The sequence below is a fragment of the Fukomys damarensis genome, unplaced genomic scaffold (assembly GCF_012274545.1).
Source record: "Fukomys damarensis isolate Sample0158 unplaced genomic scaffold, DMR_v1.0_HiC HiC_scaffold_9, whole genome shotgun sequence".
NCBI classification, from domain to species: domain Eukaryota; kingdom Metazoa; phylum Chordata; class Mammalia; order Rodentia; family Bathyergidae; genus Fukomys; species Fukomys damarensis.
The window spans coordinates 1,461,572-1,483,861 of NW_022900921.1; the positions used below are offsets into that span (position 1 = coordinate 1,461,572).

At 44.9% G+C, this 22,290-nt stretch overlaps 1 protein-coding gene across 8 annotated transcripts in view; it reads right to left on the bottom strand.

The window, feature by feature from the left end:
• Positions 1–5,325: 5,325 nt before the first annotated feature.
• LOC104873231 (olfactory receptor 1361) overlaps positions 5,326–22,290 on the bottom strand; it is a 19,069-nt gene continuing 2,104 nt past the window's right edge. For 2 of the 8 annotated variants that reach the window (XM_019209894.1, XM_019209895.1), the window contains exons 2-6: positions 9,088–9,144; positions 7,357–7,476; positions 6,892–7,105; positions 6,696–6,789; positions 5,326–6,294 (exon numbers count right to left, since the gene is read on the bottom strand). In XM_019209894.1, the coding sequence (XP_019065439.1) occupies positions 5,363–6,292 (930 nt within the window). In that variant the 5' untranslated portion in view covers positions 6,293–6,294; positions 6,696–6,789; positions 6,892–7,105; positions 7,357–7,476; positions 9,088–9,144 and the 3' untranslated portion in view covers positions 5,326–5,362. Of the gene's footprint in view, positions 6,295–6,695; positions 6,790–6,891; positions 7,106–7,356; positions 7,477–9,087; positions 9,145–9,309; positions 9,478–14,995; positions 15,097–17,675; positions 17,770–22,290 lie in introns of all 8 variants that reach the window. The other 6 variants (XM_010639829.1, XM_010639828.1, XM_033761524.1 and 3 more) reach the window with 5 other exon arrangements.

Below are 22,290 nucleotides of genomic sequence, written 5' to 3' on the forward strand. Positions count from 1 at the left end.
AGGGAGGCGAGGGAGGAATGCAGATACTAATTTGGAGCAGAACTGCATTATCCTGGGATCATTCAGAATCTTTATTTTGGAGAGTTTAGAAAGGCAATTGATGTCAGAGCCCCAGCTAACACCTCAAGGGGAGGACGGGAAAGGGTAGCAGTCTTTGAAAGGCTCATTCCCAGAATTTGGAATTAAGGTTTTCAAACTCGTTGTTCTTTGTTGGGGTCAGGACACATCTTCCTGACCTCTTTGGGCTCATCTGATGCCAGGTCAAACTTGGCAGACATTACTGTGGAACATCACTGTATTCACAGAGGTATCGGAGTCTGTTGGACTCTGCCTGGGGACAGCCGACCATGGACTGAAATGTCTAAAAACTGTGAGCCAAAATAAACCCTCCCTTACGTTGCACGTGTTATGTATTGTGTCTCACAATGAGAATGTGGATCTTGGTCAGGCATTTTATCATATATCTTTTTGATCATGATGATCCAGTCACTTTGGCTTTTGGAGAAGCTCCACATGGGTGAAATGTCCACATCGTACCATCTCAGGGACACGTTTTCACTAGGACCCGTCACAGGTGATGCAGACCTCCACCACTTGGTCCAAGGGCTCTCGGAAGATTATTTTCTCCTTCCATCATCTACTGTTTGGCAGAAAGTGCTGATTCCAGCTCACCCTCCGTGGGAGAGGAGCGAATTCAGCTCCACACTCTGGTGGGTGGGGAGTTGGGAGGATGAAGTGCATCCACACACTGCTTGGAAATCTTCTGGAAAGAAAGTTGGTTCCTTCACTCTCACTTATTTGCTTATTCAATTACTTGACTTTATCCATATGGATTTATTTATGCTCATTTCATTCTTTGAGTTATAGTCCAAGATTAGCTTAGTATCCCTTCTCCTAAATGGTTGGGATAGGAAGTATTACACATTTTTTCAGACTCTGAAATACTTGCATATCCATCTTGAGATACCTTGGGGATGGCATGTAAGTGTAAACCTGAAATAAATTTACAGTTCAGGTAAAAATTTTACACATACACAGAAGGTAATTTTATATAATGTTTTTATGGTAACTGCATCTTTACTGTGCCTGTGAAGTAAATCAGGTGTGGAATTTTCCCTTGGTGCCATCAAATTCCCTAAAAGTTTTGGTTTTTGGAGCATTTCAGATTTCTGAGTAGGGAGGCTCAAATTATAATACATTGGTTATTTTGTTCCAGGGATGCTCAAATTATAATACCTAGGTTATTTTGTTCTGGAGTTGCTCTAGTTTTCCTTCCTCCCCATCCTGCCTTTCTTTTATCCTTTCTTCTTTTCTTTATTTCTCTCTTTTTTTTTTTTTGGTATATTGTTATTTTCTAATACTACAGGATGCTCCAGATTCACCTTGGTTTCCCTGTACCAGGGACAAAATCAGGTGTTTTGTTTTCTAGGAGCCAAAACCACTAATTTTGGATCAGCAACACAATAAGCATGAAGCTCAGCACAAATGACAGATGACCAGGTTGAAAATCAGCTGGTCAGAATCCTGAGACTCACACATGAAGAGTTAGTGTAGAGTCAGATTTATTAGGGCTCAGAACTCAGCACTTAGACACAACCAGCTCTCAGTGTCCATGTGGCCCAGACCCCCATCATTGCTGAGGGCTCCTTGTCAGATATAAAGTAGTAGAAAGCGTAGCGTTGGCCCTGAAGCAACAGAGACAATTTAATTAATCCAGGGTGATAAGAACACTCTGTAGAAGACTGCGGCCACTAGCAAATGTCAGGGAGGGCTTCTCACTTGAGGCGACATTACCAGGCTCTCCACGAAGGCTCCCTGGTAGGCCTGGCCGTGGAGTAGGAACTTGAAGGACAAGTTGAGGGAGGTGATGCCATGAAACATGGAAAGGTCTCCGATGGCCATGACAGGGGCAAGCCCTGGTTCCTCCGGAGAGAATGGTCTCTGGGGAGTGGTGCAGGTAGAAAGGATGACGCTGTATTTCAACATTCACTGAACTGAAGTGAAACTTTCTCCCCAAGTTTTTAATTGGCTCCCAAGGGTAGGCCCCTAATGGCTAATTAGTACAGAGTGGCAGTTGCCGGTGGGGAAGAGGGTGAGGCGCCTCCCAGGAGCCCATGCTGCAGGAAGGAGGCTCCTGGCTCAGGCCTGGCCCCTGGGAACTCGGGCCCTGGAGGACAGACACAGTCTTGACTTCCTGTGTGTCCCTGCGGAGGGCGCTCCCAGCCTGGCATCGCATCTGCTTCTATAACGTGACATCACTAGAGACCTCTCACAATGCTTCGCTGTGACTTCTGATTAGTTCATGTCCTGTGAGTGCACTGCACGCAAAGACTCATGAGCAGGCCTGAATTACCTGGGTGCCTGGAGCCATCTTTCCCATCCCCCTGCGTACTGGCCCCACGGAGAGACGGGGGCTTCTGTGATGCTGTAGTGGTTCAGAGCAGTTGGAGGCTGACAGACATGAGGGTCATGCAGAAGTAATCAGCCCGTAAGCATTCATGGCGAGGGCAGTCCAAGCAAGGCACAGGCCTTTCCTCCGCTGCCCACACCAACTGTTGACCTTGCAGGGCTTTCTTTACTCCTTTAGGCAGACTTCCACATGGCCAAGAATGACTTCCCATGATGAGCTGAGGGGACCATGTGGTTAGAGAACGCGTTTATTTTTGGCCCTGTGCCTTTTAATAAGTCCTCATTCTCCTTCAGATACCCAACTTTTGAGTGAGACTTTAGGGAGAGACAGGTTGAGAAATCAATCTGAGAAGTCACCCCTGGCTTTTCCCATTCAACCTGGTTTCGTGGTTGTGTCCCAGTGATGTGTGTCCCCATTGAGCCACGTGATGTCCTTGTCAGATCCTAGTTACCCAGATTCTGCTCCATTACTCCATTACTTTTGATATGTAGGAATACAAATTCCCAGTTTCCCACAAGGTACTAAAAATACATTTTTTTTCCTAAAAACCCATAGGTTCTTAGTTGGGAGAGATGCCCTTGAACACACAGCAGATTGTCAGGAGGAAAAACAGCAGGGCTAAAAACATGTGCCATGCCTTACACAGGGAAGAAGTAGATCTTCTGGGAAAGCCACCGTGTCTCAAAACAGTGGACTGGAACTCTGTGCTTACTAGCATTTTAGTGAAGTGCATCACAGCTTAGTGTGACCAGACAAAGGACAAGGACGCCTGGGTTCTGAGCTGGGGAAAGTGTGGGAGGCCCATAAAATCTCCTCCCAGTTTCCTGTGGCTTCTGCCCACACCATCTGTGTGGTGGCTGCTCCAGTAGGGGAGGGTTTATGCCTCTGGCTTTAGGAGGCAAAGGAGGGATGGATAGAAAGACCTTCTATTGCTGTGACTCTTCCTCCTGCATGGGGAGGCAGAGAAAGCTGCTGCTTTTTCACTTTCCTCAGCTCAACAATCCTCAATGTTTTCTTCCTCTTTTTTCGGTACCGGGGATTGAACTCGGGTCCTTGCGCTTGCAAGGCAGGCCACCAAACCGCTGAGCTAAATCCCCGGCAATCCTCACTGTTTTAGCAAGAGGTATTTTGGTTTCCTTCACCCATGACACTCACGTACCATCAGGTATTCCTCAATACATGGCTCTTCAGGAGAGCAGGAACTCTGCGGAGCCTGTAGGGTGTCCGTCCTTCATAAGCTGTGGCTGTTTCCCCAAACTGAGTGTAATGTAAGGATGGTGAGAGGAGTGTGCAGATGTGGGTAATGCAGGGAAGACTAGGATGGGGACAAAATGAGTCTCAGATCCTGAAGCAGCAAAACCTCGTCCGTGTGTTTTACTGAAGCAGCGCACTGAACCTCATCTAGGATGAATGTGAGCAGTCAGAAAGTGCGTGAAGCCGGTGCTGTGCAGTCAGGTTCCTGCTGCCACCACACGCTCTCCTGGGAGTCCACACTCAGCTTGAGGAGCCCTGATGGTGTGCTCTACCATGTCTAGGCACACGGTTCATGGAGGACTGAAGACAAATGTACACTTTTAGAATTTATAAAAAAAGGCGAGTCTTCAGACTTGCCGAGAATGTGGTTGAAGTGAGAAATATTTCCGTCAATGAGGAGAAGTATAAGGCAGTGTGAGGCCAAGTGATGCCAGGCTTTCTGCTTGAACCCACTCTCCCGTGTGGGCTTCTCCTGTCCTCCTCCATGTTTCTTTTAGAATTGGCTTCTGGGGTCCAGTGAGTGCCTGAGGAGGCCTAAACTGAGCCTGTGATGAGGACAGAGATGTAGAGGGAGAGACAGGAGCCGTGGGATCAGGGTAAGGGCTGGTGAGGGGCAGAACCCAGTCAGGAAGGAGCTGCTGCTGAGGAACGTGAGCACTGACTGCCCAGGAGGTTGGCGGGAACCCAGAAGGGAAGGACCGACAGGCAGGAAGGCCAGTGAGGGGCCGGCCGTGGAAGTGTGAGCACTGGGGACTCAGGTGATGAGGCTCTGGACACCAGTGCAAGCAGGGGGAAACTGACCTTGTCAGGACTGAGTAGGACAAGGCGGGAACTGACCTTGTCGGTACTCCTGTGTGGAACAGGAAGAGGCGTGCGCTTGGGCCCGATAGAGCAGAACAAATTCTGGACTTGGAATCAGAAGTCCTGGGTCCCCAACCCAAATCCACAATGGATGCATATCTCCACGCCCCGAAGAGCTACACAAACTCGAACATGTCAGCTTTCAGGGTACTCTGTTTCCCACAGCCCATCTAAACCCGAAGGGGTATGACCAGTTCCACAGTGAAGGAGCTGCTCTCTGTAACTTCCTGTCACCCCTCCATAACCAGAACCCACGCGGAGTCACAAAACATCAGAAGTTAGGGTGGTGTGGGGTCATTCAAGGGTAAGTCCAGATCTGTGAGAGATGGGGGAGAACTGAAGTCTCGGTCGGAAGAAAGACCTACGATGGCAAGACCAAATCCTGAGCATGGGGAGATCATCGGACCATTCTGTAAATAACAGCAACAACTTATACAGCCCTGGACAAGTCAGTCTTTCAAATGAGCCAGCTACCAGGAAAGAGTAGCATCTTTTTCTCTGACTAAGGGTAGTCAGCTCCAAAGTCTTCTGAAATTCCTAGATCACTGTGGTTGCTGGTGTCTCATGGGGCTGCTGGCTAGACCCAAAAATGAAGGAAAGCTAAATATTTTTGATTCTTCATTTTCCTTGTCTGTAAAATGTCTTTCTTGTATACAGCCCAATTAGTAGGAAATTTACTGGTTTTTATAATCATGAGCACCTGTCATCCACAAACTTAAAACTGGACCATGATCACAGATCACTAATAGCCAGGGGTATTAGCCCCAAGTGCATTTTTATCTCTTTGTTTGTATGACAAATTAATGTATGACATCCAGCACTGAGTTCTAAAGCATCCTAACTCTGGGACCTGTGAATTAGCTTCTTCAGGGCTGTTTTTATGTCCCGATTCCTCAGGCTGTAGATGAAAGGATTGACCAGTGGTGTCACCACTGTGAAGATGACAGAGGCCACCGTGTCCTGCACTGAGTAGGAGGATGAAGGGCGCATATAGACCCCCAGAATTGTCCCATAGAAGAGGGAGACCACAGTGAGGTGGGACCCACACGTGGAGAGGGCTTTCCTTATCCCCTGGGCTGAGGGCAACTTCAGTACTTTAGAGAAGATGTAGGCGTATGAAACAACAATGCACATAAATGGTGTCAAAAATATCACGCTACCCTCAGTGAAAACCATGAGGTCATTGATGAAGGTGTCAGAACAAGAGAGCTTCAGGAGAGGGTAGGGGTCACAGAAGAAGTGGCGCACAGTGTTGTTGGAGCAGAAGTTGTGTCTGACCATGAGCAGAGTATGGAGGAGAGAATGCAGGTTGGTAATGACCCATGAGATGACCACCAGGAGGACACAGAGTCTGGGCCTCATGATCACGGTGTAGTGCAGTGGGCGACAGATGGCCACGTAGCGGTCATAGGCCATCACACTCAGAAGGAACCCGTCCATGTTGCCAAATGTGATGAAGAAGTAGATCTGGGTCGTGCACTGTGGGTAAGAGATGGACTTGCTCCCCACCACGTGATTCACCAGCATCTTGGGGACTGTGACTGATGAGAAGCAGATGTCCACACTGGAGAGGTTGGCCAAGAAGAAGTACATGGGCGTGTGGAGGTGAGGGTCACAGCTGATGGCCAGGACGATGAGAAGTTTCCCGAGGATGGTGACCAGGTACAGGCACAGGAACAGCCCGCAGAGGGCATCTTCCTGCTCCTGCTGCCCAGAGAGTCCCAGGAGGAGGAATTCTGTGACTGTAGTGTGGTTGTCCCCTTCCATGCCTGTGGGGAAGAAAGTGTCATCATATTAGAGCATTATATGTCAACACCTTCCTCCTCACAGGCACACACATGCCTTGGTGGGTTGAAATAGTACTTCCAGTGGTACCGTAAGTACCCGTCAGGTCGCAGACACACATCACAGCCAGGCACAGGTGCATCTATCTGATTGACTGTGCTGGGCACAGGAGGCAGAGCCACTGCTGCACTGCACCCTGCACTAGAAAACACAGTCCTCTCAGCACAGGCGATCTTGTCATGAAAAACAAATAAAACTAACACAGCAGTGATAGTTTCCAGTCTGGAGGCCCACATCACTCGCTGTACAGGCCCGCATGCAACCTGTGGGCTGAAGGTTGCACATACGTGTTCTATGTTTTGATTTAAATTTGTTGAAAATTTACCCGAGTGGAATGGTCTGTACCCAGCAGTGGGCCTCCTCCTTTCTGCCGGTCTGAAGGACACAGGCGGATGCTGCTGTAGCTGGATGCTCTCGTTCTGGGGAGGAAGAGATTTACTGATCCATGAGAAAAGATAAGACGTAGAAAAGATAATCCCAGAAGAACCCAGGACCCCAGAGAGCAGTCAGGGAAACCTTACGAATGCAATGGTCCCAAAGGAATTCTTGGTGTCTAACCAGGAAACCAGAGGAGATGCATGAGGGGAGCTCAGAACCAGCAGGAAAGGGAAGAGAAAGAGGGAGTCTCCTCTGTTTAGAGGCCTGGCTATCGGAGCAGAGGACGCCGTAGGGAATCGTTGCAGGACGTTGCTTCCAGGACATGTGTGGTGCTCAAAAATATAGTGAATGTCCGAACTAGAAAATAAGTAGAGTAATAGACACATTGCCATTATTTCTGAAAATATTCCCTCTTGCTTCCAACACATTTATCCCACGACTCTTGGCCCTGTGTCTTCTCTTGTAATACATTTTTGAAATATTTAAAAGTATTCACCACAGTTTTCCACCACCCTTTTCCTATGTAACGGGGATGAGATGGCTGCCTGTGTGAGTTAAATTAGTGAAATTAATCCCAGCAAAGTGCTGAGGCGTGAGATCATTTCAACCTGGGTCAACTCCCAGAAGCAAGTAGGCAGAGCAGTGTCAGCGCAAACTGGAGGTGTTCGTGACGAGGCACAGGTGATGGAGAACTTCCAAGCTGAGGGTTCCAGAGGCTGCGGTGGGTTCTGTTATTAAGAGAAAGAAGACAGCAAAGAAAGAAAGAAAGAAACAGAGAGAGTGAGAGTAAGACAGAAAGAACGATAGACAGAAAGAAAGAAGACAGCATCTTAACCTCCAGATGTCAACAGACTCACGTCACACACCCAGATTCCCAGAGGGAAGGCGAGACAAGGAGCAGGAACAGGCTATCGAGATTTTTTGTTTGTCGAACTGCTTCTTCAGTGTTGTTGTTGTTGTTGTTGTTTGTTTTATAGGAGAGATTTATTTAAAGAAGTATTACAACATATTAAAACTACAGAAAGTATTCTTTTTCTTTTTTTAAGCAGGGTCTCACTATGTAGTTGAGACTGACGTGGAACTCAGTATGTAGCCCAGGCTGGTCTCAAATTCGCAGTGATCCTTCTGCGTCAGCCTCCTGAGTGGTGGAATTACAGGCGTGCAGCACCACGCATGGCTAAAGTACATCAAGTCTTAATTTCTACTTTACAGTGGAAGATTTGATACAATGCATAATAAAAAACTTTACAAATCCAGAATGCACAAAGAACAGCACAGTCTGATCACTAGGTCATTCGTCAGCCATGGCCACAGACAGTGTGTACGACACCCTGGAAGGGACAGATCTGCATGTTAAATGGCAACGAGGATGACATCAGTGCATGTGGGGTGTCTTGGCAGCAGAAACGGGGTGATGGACACTTCTAAGGTCAAATAAGGAGAACGTCAAGCTCCAATTCTCCGCACTGTCTAGGGATAGTGTCTGTACGGAGAATCGGGGTGGCCTTGGCACGGTCAGCTCCTGAGAATCACGGCACCCCTTCACGCATGGTTCATGGTTCAGAGCTCAAGGCCCAGCATCTCGAGGGTCTGCAGGAACCTGCTCCATCATGGTAGGTCCTGCCCTTCCTTCCTCTCACTCGAATTGGGTACTCGCCCCATCTTCTGGACTTTGATTCACATTTCCACGCAGGGAGACACGCTCTTAGCGGCACCTCTGTTGCTGTAACTTAAATATGGTGATGTCTGCTTTCACGCATTGATCTCTGTGAGTCACACGGTGTGTGACTGTGTGTGAGCCGCCCGCCATGCCTGCATCACTGCCTACCTGTGTCCTCCTCCAGCAAAGACGGCACAGTCTCTGGATTCCTGTCCAGGACAAACCCCCTCCGTGGGGCTCAGAATGGCATCCATGGCGCCGTTGCAATCACGGAGTGTGGAGCATGACGTAACGCCAAGGTGGGGATTAGGGCCAGAGCAGGAGGGCCCTGCACAGCTGGCGCAGGAGTCTCTCTTTGGTTCTGGGAATGCAGGCTCCTGGGTCTGAACTTCTGGCCAAGTTGAGCTATAGCTCGCAGCCCCTGCTCCTGGGTCAGCCAAGCCCATTTTCTCCTTCCTCACCACACCCTACTTCCTGTTTCCAAGTCAGAATCACAGTTGCTGGTCCAGCATGGACAGCACATCCTCCCACAGAAAGGATTGTCCCCGCCAGACCAAGAGATGTTTCCCCTTTGAGCTGGGTTACGTGCAGAGGGATTTCATGGCTGCTTTTCCAAATGTCAGCCTGCCATTCTGCCACTGGAGGTGGCTCAGCCTCACTGGCTCCCACTTCTCCTTACCTGGCTGCTCTCTGCTGCTGTTAGGTGCTGGTCTCTCTGCCTGCTCCATGCTGGTCTCTGTCAAGACAACAGGAAATTCCCAGCTGGGCTGAGACAGTGGAGCTTTTTCTCACAGGGGCAGGAGTGGCTCTCCTGGGCCAAGCCTTGATAACTGGGGGCAAACAAATAGATCCTCCCTGCTATTTCTCCAGAGATGGAGATTTCCCTGAAATCGCTGCTAACCTGGGTGCTGAGGGTGGAATCCTGGTGAGTCATCAGGAGAACCCGTGTTAATTGGGCATTACCGAATTCTGTCTGGACTCGGAACATAGCATTGTTAGAAACTCAGTTCTTATGCAGATCCTTGCTGCATGTTCTGAGCATTTGGCTCCTCTTTTCTTTATCTACTCCCTGAAAGATGAACGAGAGGAGGGAATAGAGAGGGATGTATTTCATCCAGTAAAATGTCTTACCAGTTGATAAGCTGTGTGAAAAATGTAAACCAATCAAAAATGCAAAAACCTAGAAATACAAGAAGACTTTTACTAAAGCTATACTTCTACTGGAATAGTAAAATATCTCTCAAAATTTAATCTTTTTAGTAGTTCAGTAGAAATACCAATAGGGATTTGATTTCTCAAAACATAGGATGTAAAAACATAATAAAATGCATATTTTTGTGCACATAAATTTGCACCAGAAGAGTAGTTCTACATATTTATCTGCATGGTGGGACCTGGTTGAATTTTTGGGTGCCATACCCCATGGGAGGGTTCCCTTACCCTAACCCTAACCCCTCCAGGGCTTGTGTTCTTTATTCTTCTGGGTGGGAGAACTGTGTCTTCCAGCTCTGAATTTGCATAAATGATAGTGAGGGCACTGGATAATGCACAAGAAGAGATCAATTTCTCCTGCAGATATTCAGCAAAAAGGGTGTTGAGCTCTTGCTAGCTGCCAAGCCAAATTGGAAACATTTTGGAATACATCCGTGAACAAAAAGATCATTGTTTTTGAAGAACTTTTGGACAGGTAGGAAGTAGACAATAAGACACATACATAATTATGTAGCATTTGTCATGGCTTGTATTTAGATATTTCTCCAAAGCCTCATAAAATCATAGGTGGGGCATTTTGGAAGTGGCTGATCTGGGATGTGTGATACTGGGATTAAGGGTAAATGGTACCGGATTAGTCCATTAATTATAGTTCTGGGTGTGGATAATGGGACGGCCCATCCTGGGTGTGGGTGGCACCACCCAAAATGATTGCAGCCTGGATGGGATAAAAAGCAAAGGAGACTTGCTGCTACTGTTTCTTTTTGCTGCCTCCTGCCTGCTCTGCCATGGGCTGTTTCTCCTTTGTGATGTCCCTTTATCACGCTGTGCTGCCTTGGAGCCCACTAACTATGGAATGAAACCTTTACAAATTGTGAGTTGAAATAAACTTTTCTTCCTTCATCTGGTAGGTGATGGGTATTTTGTCCCTTCAATAAGAAAGTAACTAAGATAGCATTTTAGAAGGTAAGTGTTATGTGTGGTAAAAAGGAAAAGAATAAGCCAATATCCCTTGTCCATATAGATGCAAAATTATTTAACAAAATAGCAGCAGACTCAATCTGGCAGCATATAAAATGCATTGTACATGACCAATGATCTTTGTTTCCAGAATGCAAGAATTGTTCAACATAGGAAAATCAATCAATAATAGTTCATAGTAATGAGACGAAGGGAAAGTCTCCTATATAGTCATCTGAACTAATATAGTAAAAGCATTTGACCTAATTCAATACCTTAATTAACTAGGAAGAGAATGGGACTTCCTCAACCTAATAAATGCCATATGACATGGCCCACATGTATAATCCTAGCTCCAAAGGGAGGCTGAGGTAGGAGGATCGAAAATTCAATCTAACCTGGACAACGTAGTAAGATTTGATCTGAAAATAAGAAATAAAAAGGGTTGGTGATATATTTGCCCAGTACCTGAAAAAAATGCATCTAATGCCCCCAACTACACAAAACAAATATTAAGGGGCATGAAACACCAAATTAGCACTGATACAATTGTAGCGGGGACCTCAATACCCCATTGTCAGAAATAGACAGATCATGTAGACTAAAAATCAACAATGAAATACTAGAACTGAACCACGCTTTTGAACAAATGGACTTAATAGATAGATGTCTACAGTGTCCTACCCCACAAAATCAGAACATACATTCTTTTTGACTGCAAATGGATCATTCTCCAAAATAGACCACAAGATAGCTCATAGAACATGTATAAGTAAATGTAAAGGAACTGAAGTTATCCTCTGTATATTTCAGACCATAATGCAATTAAACTGGAGATCAAGGGAGGGGATTTAGCTCAATGGTTCGGCTGCCTGCTTCACAAGTTCAAGGACTAGAAATACATTTCCCCACTACCAAAATAAAAAAGTAAGCAAGTAAGTGAAACAAACTGGAGATCAATAGCATAAGAAATGTAAGAGCTTCACAAACAGGTAGAAAGTGAATTAACACTCTGAACAACCAATGGGTCACAGCAGAAATTAAAGAAGAAATTAGATGATTTTTATAATTTAATAATAATGCCAATACAACATACAGGAACCTATGGGATACAATGAAAGCAGTTTTATGTGGGAAATTCATAGCAGTGAATGCCCAAACTAGGAAAAAAGTGTGAGCTCAAATAAACAACCTAGTGTTAATTTTTTTTTTCTCTCATTGAGTTTATTGGTCCTAGTGGTAAATCTTAAGCTCCTAGAAAAAGAAGAGCAAGAGAAACACAAAGCTTGTATAAGGGAGGAAATTATAAAGAACAGAGCAGAAATCAATGCAATGGAAATTAAGAGAATGATACAAAAAAAATCAATGAATAAAGAATTGCTTTTTGAAAGAATAAATAAAATTGATAAACCCTTAGCCAACCTCGTTAAAAAAAGGAATAAGAAGTCTCAAATTCATGCAATTAGGAATGAAAATGGTAAAGTCACAACAGATTCAGTGGATCATCAGTACTTACTTTGAGAATCTGTACTCCAATAAATTGGAGAACACAGAAGAAATGGATAGATTTTGAGATACATACAAATTACCAAAGTTGAACAAAGAAGACATAAAAATTCTAAACATCCAATTACAATCAGTGAAATTGAAAATGTAATTAAAAGTTTACCAATAAAGAAACCCCAGTACTGGCAAAGAAACGGACCCAAGGATCTGTGGAATAGATTAGAAGATGCAGAAACAACTCCTGACATACTCAGCCACCTCACCTTTGACAAAGGAGCCAACCATCCTCAGTGGAGGAAACACAGCCTCTTTAATAAATGGTATTGGAAAAACTGGGTTTCAACTTGTCAAAGATTAAAATTAGACCATTATCTTTCACCATGCATTAAACTAAAATCCAAGTGGATTAAAGATATAAATATTAAAACAGAAAGACTAAACTTGCTGAAAGATAGGTAGAACTCTCAAAGATATCAGCATAGGAAAAGAACTTCTGAACAAATCCTCAGTAGCGTGGGAACTAGCGCAAAAAATCAACAATTGGGATCTCATCTTTTTAAAAAGCTGCTGCACTGACAGAAACTGCAAGCAGAACTAAGAACAATTGACAGTGTGGGAAAAAAATTAAAAAAAAAATTTTAGACAAGGATCTACTATCTAGAATACATAAACAACTCAAAAAAATCAGACTCCCCCAAACATAAAGACCCAATTAAAAAATGGGCATCTGAAATGAACAGACATTACTCAGATAAAGAAGTAAAAGCAGCAAATAAACACATGAAAAAACATCCTCAACATCCTGGTCATTCGACAGTGCTGGCGAAAACAACACTGAGATTCCACCTTACCCCAGTAAGAATGGCTGCTATCAAGAAATCAACCAATAACAAATGCTGGTAGGGTTGTGGGGAGATAGGAACCTTTCTTCATTGTTGGTGGGAATGCAGACCGGTGCAACCACTTTGGAAATCAATATGGAGATGCCTCAAAAACTAGGATTAGGGCTGGGGATTTAGCTCAGTCGTGCCGCTGTCTGCCTCGCAAGTTGAAGGTCCTGAGTTTGATCCCTGGTACCCAAAATGACAAAAAAACAAAAACAAAACCACCTAGGATTAGAAGTTCCATTTGACCCAGCTATTCCTCTGCTGGGTATCATCCCAAAATAATTAAAAGAACCATACCACAGTGATATATGCTCACCCATGTATATAGGGGCAGTTTGTAATAGCTAAAATTTGGAAACAGCTCAATTGCCCATCAGGAGGATACTGAATAAAGAAGATTTTGAAAAAACAAAATGGAGTACTTCTCAGCCATAAAAAACAAGAAACTAGAGATATTTATTGCTAAGTGGATGCACACTGAGGCCACACATTTAAGTGAAATTAATTAATAAGTCACACGGGCATAAATACTGAATAGTTTTTCTGGAGTGAAAAACTGAAAGTATAAATAAGGATCAAAATGTATATTTGATATTGTATAATAGGATGAAAAGGTCTAAAGGAGTAGAGGAAATGGGGAAAAATAAAAAGGGAAAAGAAAAAGTATGGGAAAAGGAAAACATGGAAACAGTATCTTTGTAAACAGGGAAGGGTGGAGGGGGGGAAGGGAGGGCTAGGGAATGGGGAAAAATAAGATCCAAGATAAGTCATGTAAAGATACAAGATTCCAATGACGAATGTAACGGTACTGTACAACTAAAATGTACCAATAAACTTAATAAAGATTGAGAAAATGCATTACAGGGAAGGCCCAGTCACAAACGCTGTCTCTCTTATCCTTCAGCTCGATTGTGTGATGGTACAGATCATTCACATTTACATCAAAGTGGAAGTTTCAGTTTCATTCTTCCAATAATAGGGCGCACCAGACGACAGCAACCCTTGGAGCACAGAGAAGCCCATGAAACCTGAGGCCTCCAGGTTTAGGGCTTTGCATTTCCAAGCTGGACTCTGCGGCTAGAGGGTACCTTTGGGCTCTAAGGCTGTTTTCTGGCAGCTTCCAGCTGGGCTTCCTTCAGCCCTTTGTCCTGTTCACTGCTGGGACTCTGTGTGGACTTGATGAGGTCATTAGGTATGTTCTGTTTTGTTTTATTTTTAAAATTTTTTTTGGTTTTTTGAGACAGGGTCTCACTATGTAGTTGAGACTGACCTGGAACTCACTATGTAGTCCAGGCTGTTCTCAAACTCACAGCGATCCTCCTGCCTCAGCTTCCCGAGTGCTGGGATTTCAGGGGTGTGCCACCATGCCTGGCAGCTTTATTTTTGACATGATCCCATTTTTGATCCTTTCTGTTGTCTCATAGAAAAATAGTGGCATTCCAAAAGAACAATCCATGTCTATTAAGATACTAATATAAAATGTAGTTTCTAAAATAAATAAGTCAACTTAAGATGGGACTTTTAAAAAAGAAATGTATTTCATTACCATGCACTTAGTATGCAATATAGCAGGTACGTGGAGGTGACCTGTGCGGCATCCATCAAACATGTTCTGGCAGGATAGAAATCTACAACTGTTTTACATGAACTCAAAGCTTCCCATAGTATGGACTGTAACGTGTACACCCACTTATATCTTCCTTGCTATAGACTGGATCTCAAATGTCCCCCGAAGGGCTCGCTGTGTTGAAGGCTTAGTCCTTAAAGCAGCAACATTCAGGCGGGGCTTCAGAGGAGTGATTACATGAGCGTCCCAACCTCATCAATAGCTCATCCACCCTATCTACCACTGAGGTGACAGGGACTGGGTGACTGGAAAGGTGGGCCTTGGCGGAGGCAGCGGGGCTCGGAGGTGTGACCGTAGGGACCATACGTTATCCCTGGTTCCTCTCACTCTGGCTCCTTCCCTCTCCCTCTCTGCTTGCCGACTGCCATAGATGAGAAGCTTTCCTCTACACGTACCTCAGCCATGCTGTTTCTACCTCGTACGGGGTTAAGCACAATGGAGTCGGATGACCATGGTTTGAGACTTCTGAAACTACAGCCAAAGTAGATCTTTCCTCCTGCAAATTACAGCAATGAAAACCTGGCTGACACACTCTCCTCCGTGCACCTCTCCTCCACAGGCTTCATCTGGATACCATAAAAACCTAGAGAACCACACTGACAGCTCCAGAAGCCTCTCAGGGAGTAGACCCTGTCTCAAAATAAAATAATAAAAAGGGCTGGAGATGTACTTCAGTGCAAAAGCCCTGGTTTCAAGCCCTAGAACCATGAAAAAAAATTGAATGAGGGCTGGGGATTTACCTCAGTGATTCCAGCGCCTGCCTAGCAAAAGCAAGGACCCGCATTTTAGCCCCAGTACCAAAAACTAACTAACTAACTAACTAAATAAATAAAATAAAATTAAAAAAAAATAAAAGGAGGAGGATCCCGGCTGCAGCCCAGAAGCTAGGGCCTACCAATAGAGGGCGCAATCAACACTCCCCTGCTTCCAGTTAAGCCTCATTGCCCATGGTGTGGCCCTGGACATGGGGACCAGCTTCTACACACTGAGCCTTTAATATGGGAATCACAGTACTGTAATGTAACAGAGGCTCAATCTCAGTTCTGTCAGTAACAGAATTTCTTTGGGGGGGCAGTTATATATTTAATATAAGACAATTCCTTCACTTTAAATACATATGAACATATAAATACGAACAAACTTTAAAAAATACAAACCCTTGGATAACGAGGAGGCATATGAGAATACCCTATGGTTTCCCCTTACCCAAGGGCAGAGGGCATGAGGCTACTTTTTAAAATTTACTAATTTTGGCCATTCTGGCAACAATAGGCCTGTAGTTGGGTGATTGACCCACACAGAGAAAGTCAGGACAAATTGTTTCTACTGTCTGAACTGTATGAATCTCCAAAATTAGGCCTACGTGCTTCCTTGTTCTTTTACCTAGTATATCAGGATAATGGCCACTCTCCCCTAAAATGGGCCAAGAAATAAGATAGACGTCTCCTAGTTTAACAGACTCCTCCTTTAAAAGCAAATGACAAGACAGAGGGATACCGACCCCAGGGAAACACATACCCCACTACCACCACCAAAGGGAGGTACTGTCCAGCCCAGATCTGGGCCCTGGGTTCTTTGCTCTAGCCACCCCTTCCGCATTTCTTGGTATTGTCAGAAGGCAAGACTGAGTTCCTGGGTGCCGGGGAGGAGGGACACTGGTGCAGGGGTTTCCTGTGAGTACTAGTGAACAATTTAAGCTTAAAAATTTCCCTTTTTAAAATCTTTAAAAATGAACAGATCCATTTCTACCCTGCGTTGTGCCACAGGAAAACAGAGAAGGAGCGTCAATGTGGGAAGGGCTCCTCGTTTTCCTCCACAACCTTGGTTCGGCTTCTCCCTTGGTGCTGCGCTGTTGCGTGTGGAGGCTGCAGTGCCCCAGGGCCAGACTGAGGAGATGAGAGAAGCTCCCACTGGACATCTGGCCTGACGCACGGGGAGACTGCTCGCGAAATCCTGAAGGTCAGCAGGAGGGGTATTGGAGGGGCTCGCTGCCAGCCACCAGAGCCTAGGGTCCCAGAGCCGCCTGAGATGGGACGAGGACTCTACGGGTGTCTGGGGAGATCCCAGCCCACTCTGGAATGTCATGGACCTTTCTGGCCGGCAGTGCAAAGCAGGTGATCTTGAGGCCAACACGCTCGACTCTGCCCAGAAGTCTCCTTCCTCAGCAGGACTCAGCCTGTGGCACTCACGCAGGACCTGGCACTCCTCCTTCAGTTCCGTCCATTTCAAACCTAAGCTTTCCTTGGCATCGACTACGCATCAGTAGTCACCGCTTCCCGCACAGAAACTCAGGCACTGAGCAGCTTTGCTCACTCCCTGCCATGCCGTTCATCTCACATGTGTCTTGCCTTTCAGGGTTGGTGACCATGTCCCACACTGCACTTAAAACACTGACGGCCTCCTCAGCCCGGGAATGGTGACTTTTACCAGGATGAACCACTGCAGCCAGCTGCCCATAGGCTTTCTTCAGGTCAGCATCTGGCTTCAACACCTAGCACGTGGAAGGGGTTTAGCCCATCCTTTGGAACCCACTTCCTCATTAGCTACAGCTGCATCACCTTGGCTATGAGTGCCCTGCTTGAACCAAGGCAACTCTAGCCTCCGCACTGAAGTATTCTTAGGCTAGTTCCATAGGCTGCTATGTCTCAGCAGAGTTAAGCAATGCTGCAAGGCGGGAGAATCCAGCCAAGAAATGGCCAGGTGGCTTTCTCCTTCCAGTCTAACCAGTCACCTAGGCCCACCAGAAACTTCCAGGCCAACTGCAGACAGCCCAAAAAGAGGGCCATACTAGGGGCAGCATTACCCTAAGGAAACAGGTGAACAGCCCTGCCCCATGGTGAAATTCCTGGCTTAGAAATTGGAACACTCCCTGGGCCAGCCCCTCAGCATCGTTGCCCAAGCTCCTAGCAAACTTGAAAAAGGTCCGACCACGCCTTTCAGCTGCCTGCGTACAGATGAGAGGCCACAAGTGTCCACGCACTCTCCCACCAGCACCAGCAGTTCAGTCACCTGAGAGAAGCCTGACTGGCAAGCTGACACATTCTGCTCCCCGCAACCCCAGGATTCTGCGTTTACCTATATGATTTCATTTCCGGCCTTCCTAATTATGCTCCTCGGTCAGAAAGTGGTGCTGCTGTCTGCAGGATGCAGGTTTCTGTCCACTGGAGACCTGTGAAAATTCATTTGAAAACTTGAGGTCCTCACTGTCATATTCCTCCTCCAACTCTTCATCTTTCCCCAAGGCTGGAGAGGTGCAGTGGTGGCACAAGTTGCTAGAACAGCCGTCTCTTTCCTCAGAGGAAGCCCTTGTGGGATCCCAAGGGTTCCTGAGCAGATGCAAGCCGTTGGAATGGAAATTAAAAAATGGGTTCCTATCCCCATGGTACCCAGCCTCACTTAAGAGTTCCTGTCTCTTCATGTGACGATGCCTCATTCTGACCAGAGTACTCTCCTTCCCTGGGCGGTCCTGAAACCCTTGAGGGACCATGGCTTGGATCTGACAGGTGTGCCGGATTTGGGGCTGTGTGTACTCAGGACCAGAGTGCTCTGTGAGGCAGCAGGTACCATTTGGAGCAGTCCCTGAGGCCCAAGAATGCAAGTAGTTCAGGGTTTGCAGAAAGTCTCAGTCCCCAGGGAGACATCACCACTGTGGTGGGCTCCACACAACCCTTCTTGTCCAGGATGATTCTGGGTCATGATCTCAGCATTTCCTGAGGGCTATAGGTCATGGCCATTCTGGTAAGTGCCACAATAAATGATACAAGTAGGAAGTAATATAATCATCATATTATTGCTAAAGGTTCTTACTCCATAAAGAGGAGAGGTATAGATAGGTGAAATGACTTGGCCATGGTCACCCTATTAGGAAGGAGAGCTACGAGAGCAGCTTCCCCACCTCCCACATAGATTTTATTTCAAAATTAATTCAGAGCTTTGACTTCTGCCTCTGATAGGATGCCAAGGACCAGCCTCCTGTCAGCACCAAATAAGTACAGAGCCTGATAAAGCGCGTGTGTCAAATGCTCCCAGACACTGGACAGTATCCAGAAGGAGTAGAGGACAGTGACCTAGGGGCAGGACTCCTGGGGGGGGGCATCACAGAAGCCCAGCTTTGAGCCTGCATGATCACCAGGCTTCTTCCAAGATTTAGCTGTTACAAACTGTGCCGCTAAACATAAAGGTGTGCATATATGGCTGTGGTATGCTTTTCATTCTTTTGAGAAGATATCAAGATGGGGAATAGCTGGGTCAAACTGAACCTCGTTTTAGTTTTTTGAGGAATCTCCACACTGATGTCCATAGTGGTTGCACAAGTCTACCCTCCCACAAATGGAGAAGGGTTCCTTTTCCCCACAGTCCCACCAGCATGTTATTGGTTGCTTACTTGATAATAGCCATTCTTTCTGGAATGAGATGGAATGCCAGTATTGTTTTAATTTGAATCTTTCAAAGGACCAGTGATATTGAACATTTTTTTCATGTATTTATTTGCCATTTATACTTCATCTGAAAAGTTCATTTCAGATGCTCAATTTTGGATTTGGTCTTTAAATGTGGGAATCTTATTTTTTATTTCTTATGTATTCTAGATATTAGTCCTTTGTCTGAGAAACAGATGGTACAATTTTTTCCCCACACTGGATTGTCTCTTTACTCTGCTACTGTCTCTTGCTGTGAAAAGCTTTTTTTTTTTTTTTTTTTTTTTTTTTTTTTTTTTTAATTTTTTTTTTTTTTTTTTTTTTTTTTTTTTTTTTGTACTGGGGATCAAACTTGGGTCCTTCTGCTTGTGAGGCAGGAAACAGAACCACTGAGCTAAGTCCACAGCCCACAAAAGCTTTTTAATAAAATGACATTTCAGTTGTTAATTCCTTGTGATAATTCCTGTGATCAGGATTTTGTTCATAAAGTCTTTCCTTAAACCAATGTCTTTGAGAGTTCTACCTATTCTATTTTCTAGCAAATTTAGTGTTTCTATTTTAAAAATCTCTGATTTACTTTGATTTTGGTTTAGTGCATAGTGAAACATATGGGTCTAGTTTTAATCTTGGGCAAGTTGAAACCCAGTTGTTCTAGCTCCATTATTAAAGAGGCTATCATTCTTCTAGTGAAGGTGTTTGGCTTTTCAAATATAAGGTGGTTGAGTATATCTGCAGTTGTTTCTGAATCCTTTAATCTGTTCCACTGATGCTCAGATCTGCTCTTTTGCCATTATCATGCTGTTTTTATCACAGTAGCTTTGTACTATAATTTCAAGTTGCGGATTGTGATGTTCCCTGCCTGGCCTTTGTTGCCCAGAATTGCTTTTGGTGTTCTAGATCTCTTCTGGTTCCAAATGAATTCTAGGATTGTTCTGTAATTCTGTGATATGCTGTTGGAATTCTGATTGCGAATGCATTAAATCTGTATAACAATTTTGGAAGTGTGGCCATTGTCACTCTATCAGTTCTTCCTACCAAGAACAAGGGACATCTTCCCATTTTCTGATATCCTCTTCAATCTCCTTTCTCAGAGCACTATAGTTTTACTCTCTTTGTTAATTTGATTTCCACGTATTTCATTTTCTTGGATACTATTGTTAAAGGTATTATTTCTTTAATTCTTTAATTATTTCTTTAATTTCTTTCATTCTTTCAGTTCATTTGTGTACAGAAGGCTATTGATTTTTGAGTATTAACTTTGTATCCAGCTATGCTACTGAATTTGGTAGTCAAATCTAGAAGTCTTTTGGAGGATTTTTTGGGGTCTTCTATGGAGAGTATCGTGCCATCCACAAATAATAATTTAACTTCTTACTTTCCTATCCTTATTCCTTTCATTTCTTTCTCTTTTCTAATTGCTCTAGCTAATGCTTCCAGAACTATATTGAATAAGAGTGGAGATAGTGGACATCTTTGTCTTGTTCCTGATTTGAGTGAAAGCTTTCAGCTTTTCTCCATTTAGTATGATGTTGGCTGTTGGTTTGTCATAGATGGCTTTTATCAGATTGAGATCAAGATCATGTATTCCAATTTTCTGTAAGGTTTTTAACCATGAAAGGGTGTTGACCTTTGGTCAAATACTTTTTCTACATATACTGAGATGATCACATGGTTTTTGTTCTTGGCTCTATTGATACGGTGTATTACATTTATTGATTTGCATATGTTGAACAATCCCTGAATCCCTGGGATAAATCCTACTTGTCATGTTGTATAATCTTCTTGATGATTTGTTGCATTCTGTTTACCAGTATCTTATTGAGGTTTTTTGCATCTATGTTTGTTAAGAAGATTGGCCTGTAGTTCTGTTTTTTGGTTGGATCCTTCTCTGGTTTTGTTATCGGGGTAATGCTTGTTGCTTCCAGGAAAGAATCTGGGAGTACGGCTTCTCTTTCAATTTCATTAAAGAGTTTGGGAAGTAGTGGTATTAAGTTTTCTCCAAATTTCTTCTAGACTTGTATTTCTCAAATGTAGAAAAATCAACTTGTTAAAAATTCATTTTAAGATATAAAAACAAGTGCAAGGATGCTATAAAGGTTCATTAAAGTTGAAAACAACCAGAGGCTGGGCTGAGAAGTTTGATGGAGAAATCTAAGTGAGAGGGCAGCAGGGGGCAGAACTGAAGCCCAGACATCTTTGAACCCCAGAAGCAGGCTCTTCCTAGAAACATGGCCTCCATCCTGAGGGAATCATTCACACCTTGGTTAGGAAAGTATGCACAGAGCCAGAATGTCCAGTTCATGTCCTTTTCTTCCTCCTTTAGCGTATGGCCTCCTTAATCTCCAATATAGGGCAGAAGAAAGCAATGAATAACAGCGTATTTTTGATATCTAGATATTAGGGTATCCTGGATGGGAAGATAAGTCCCTTTAAGATCCTCCTTTAAGATTTGGAACTACGACATTCATTGTCCGCTGTGTGGATATGGGGCTAACGTCAAATCTGGTTCAGAGTTGGTGGGGACCAGGTACTGCTGTCAAGAATCAAGGACTGGTGGGAGAGCTGCAGAAAGCCAGGAGAGAGATTACCAGCATCGATGCTTGGTATCCTTGGCATAGTTATTTACAGGGATAGCAGACAGCAGCCCTTTGGGGAAATGTTTGGGCCAGGCTAGAAATGGCACTTGGAAGAGGGAGGGTCGGGCAAGTGAACAGCAGAAGGGAACAGCAGAGGGCTGTGGAAGAGGCACTCTGCAAGATGCCTGAACCAATGCCTTCACTTCTCCTCAGCTAATGAATTAAGTACGCGCTAGGCACATGTGGGAGCAAAGACCCTCAGAGCTATCATCCTGGATATATGTGGTTGGGAACAAGAACCAAGCAGAGGCAGGACGGAAGCCACAGTCCTCTCTAGAGCAGGGCAGGAGTCATGGCAAGTTATCTGAGGAGCTGGACAGAAGGGGATGGCCACAGAATTTCCTCCAGACCAGGCCTAGGCTGGGAACCCACCTGAGGAAAGGGTGTCCCAGTTTCAGCCAACTGACAGTTTAGTCTACAGGATTCCATGACTCAGGGAGTCATTAAATTTAGCTGCACCGCCCCCATCAGGCCACTAGACGGCAGTAACGACCCCAGTCTTTACAGCCCCTAAACCAAAACAGAAGAGAGGTATGGACAGGACACAAAATTCCCATGCAGTCAAATGTCTCCTGGACGGCAGAGCCACTCCAATTAAAAGCCACAGTAAAAGCCGGGCGTGGTGATGCACGCCTG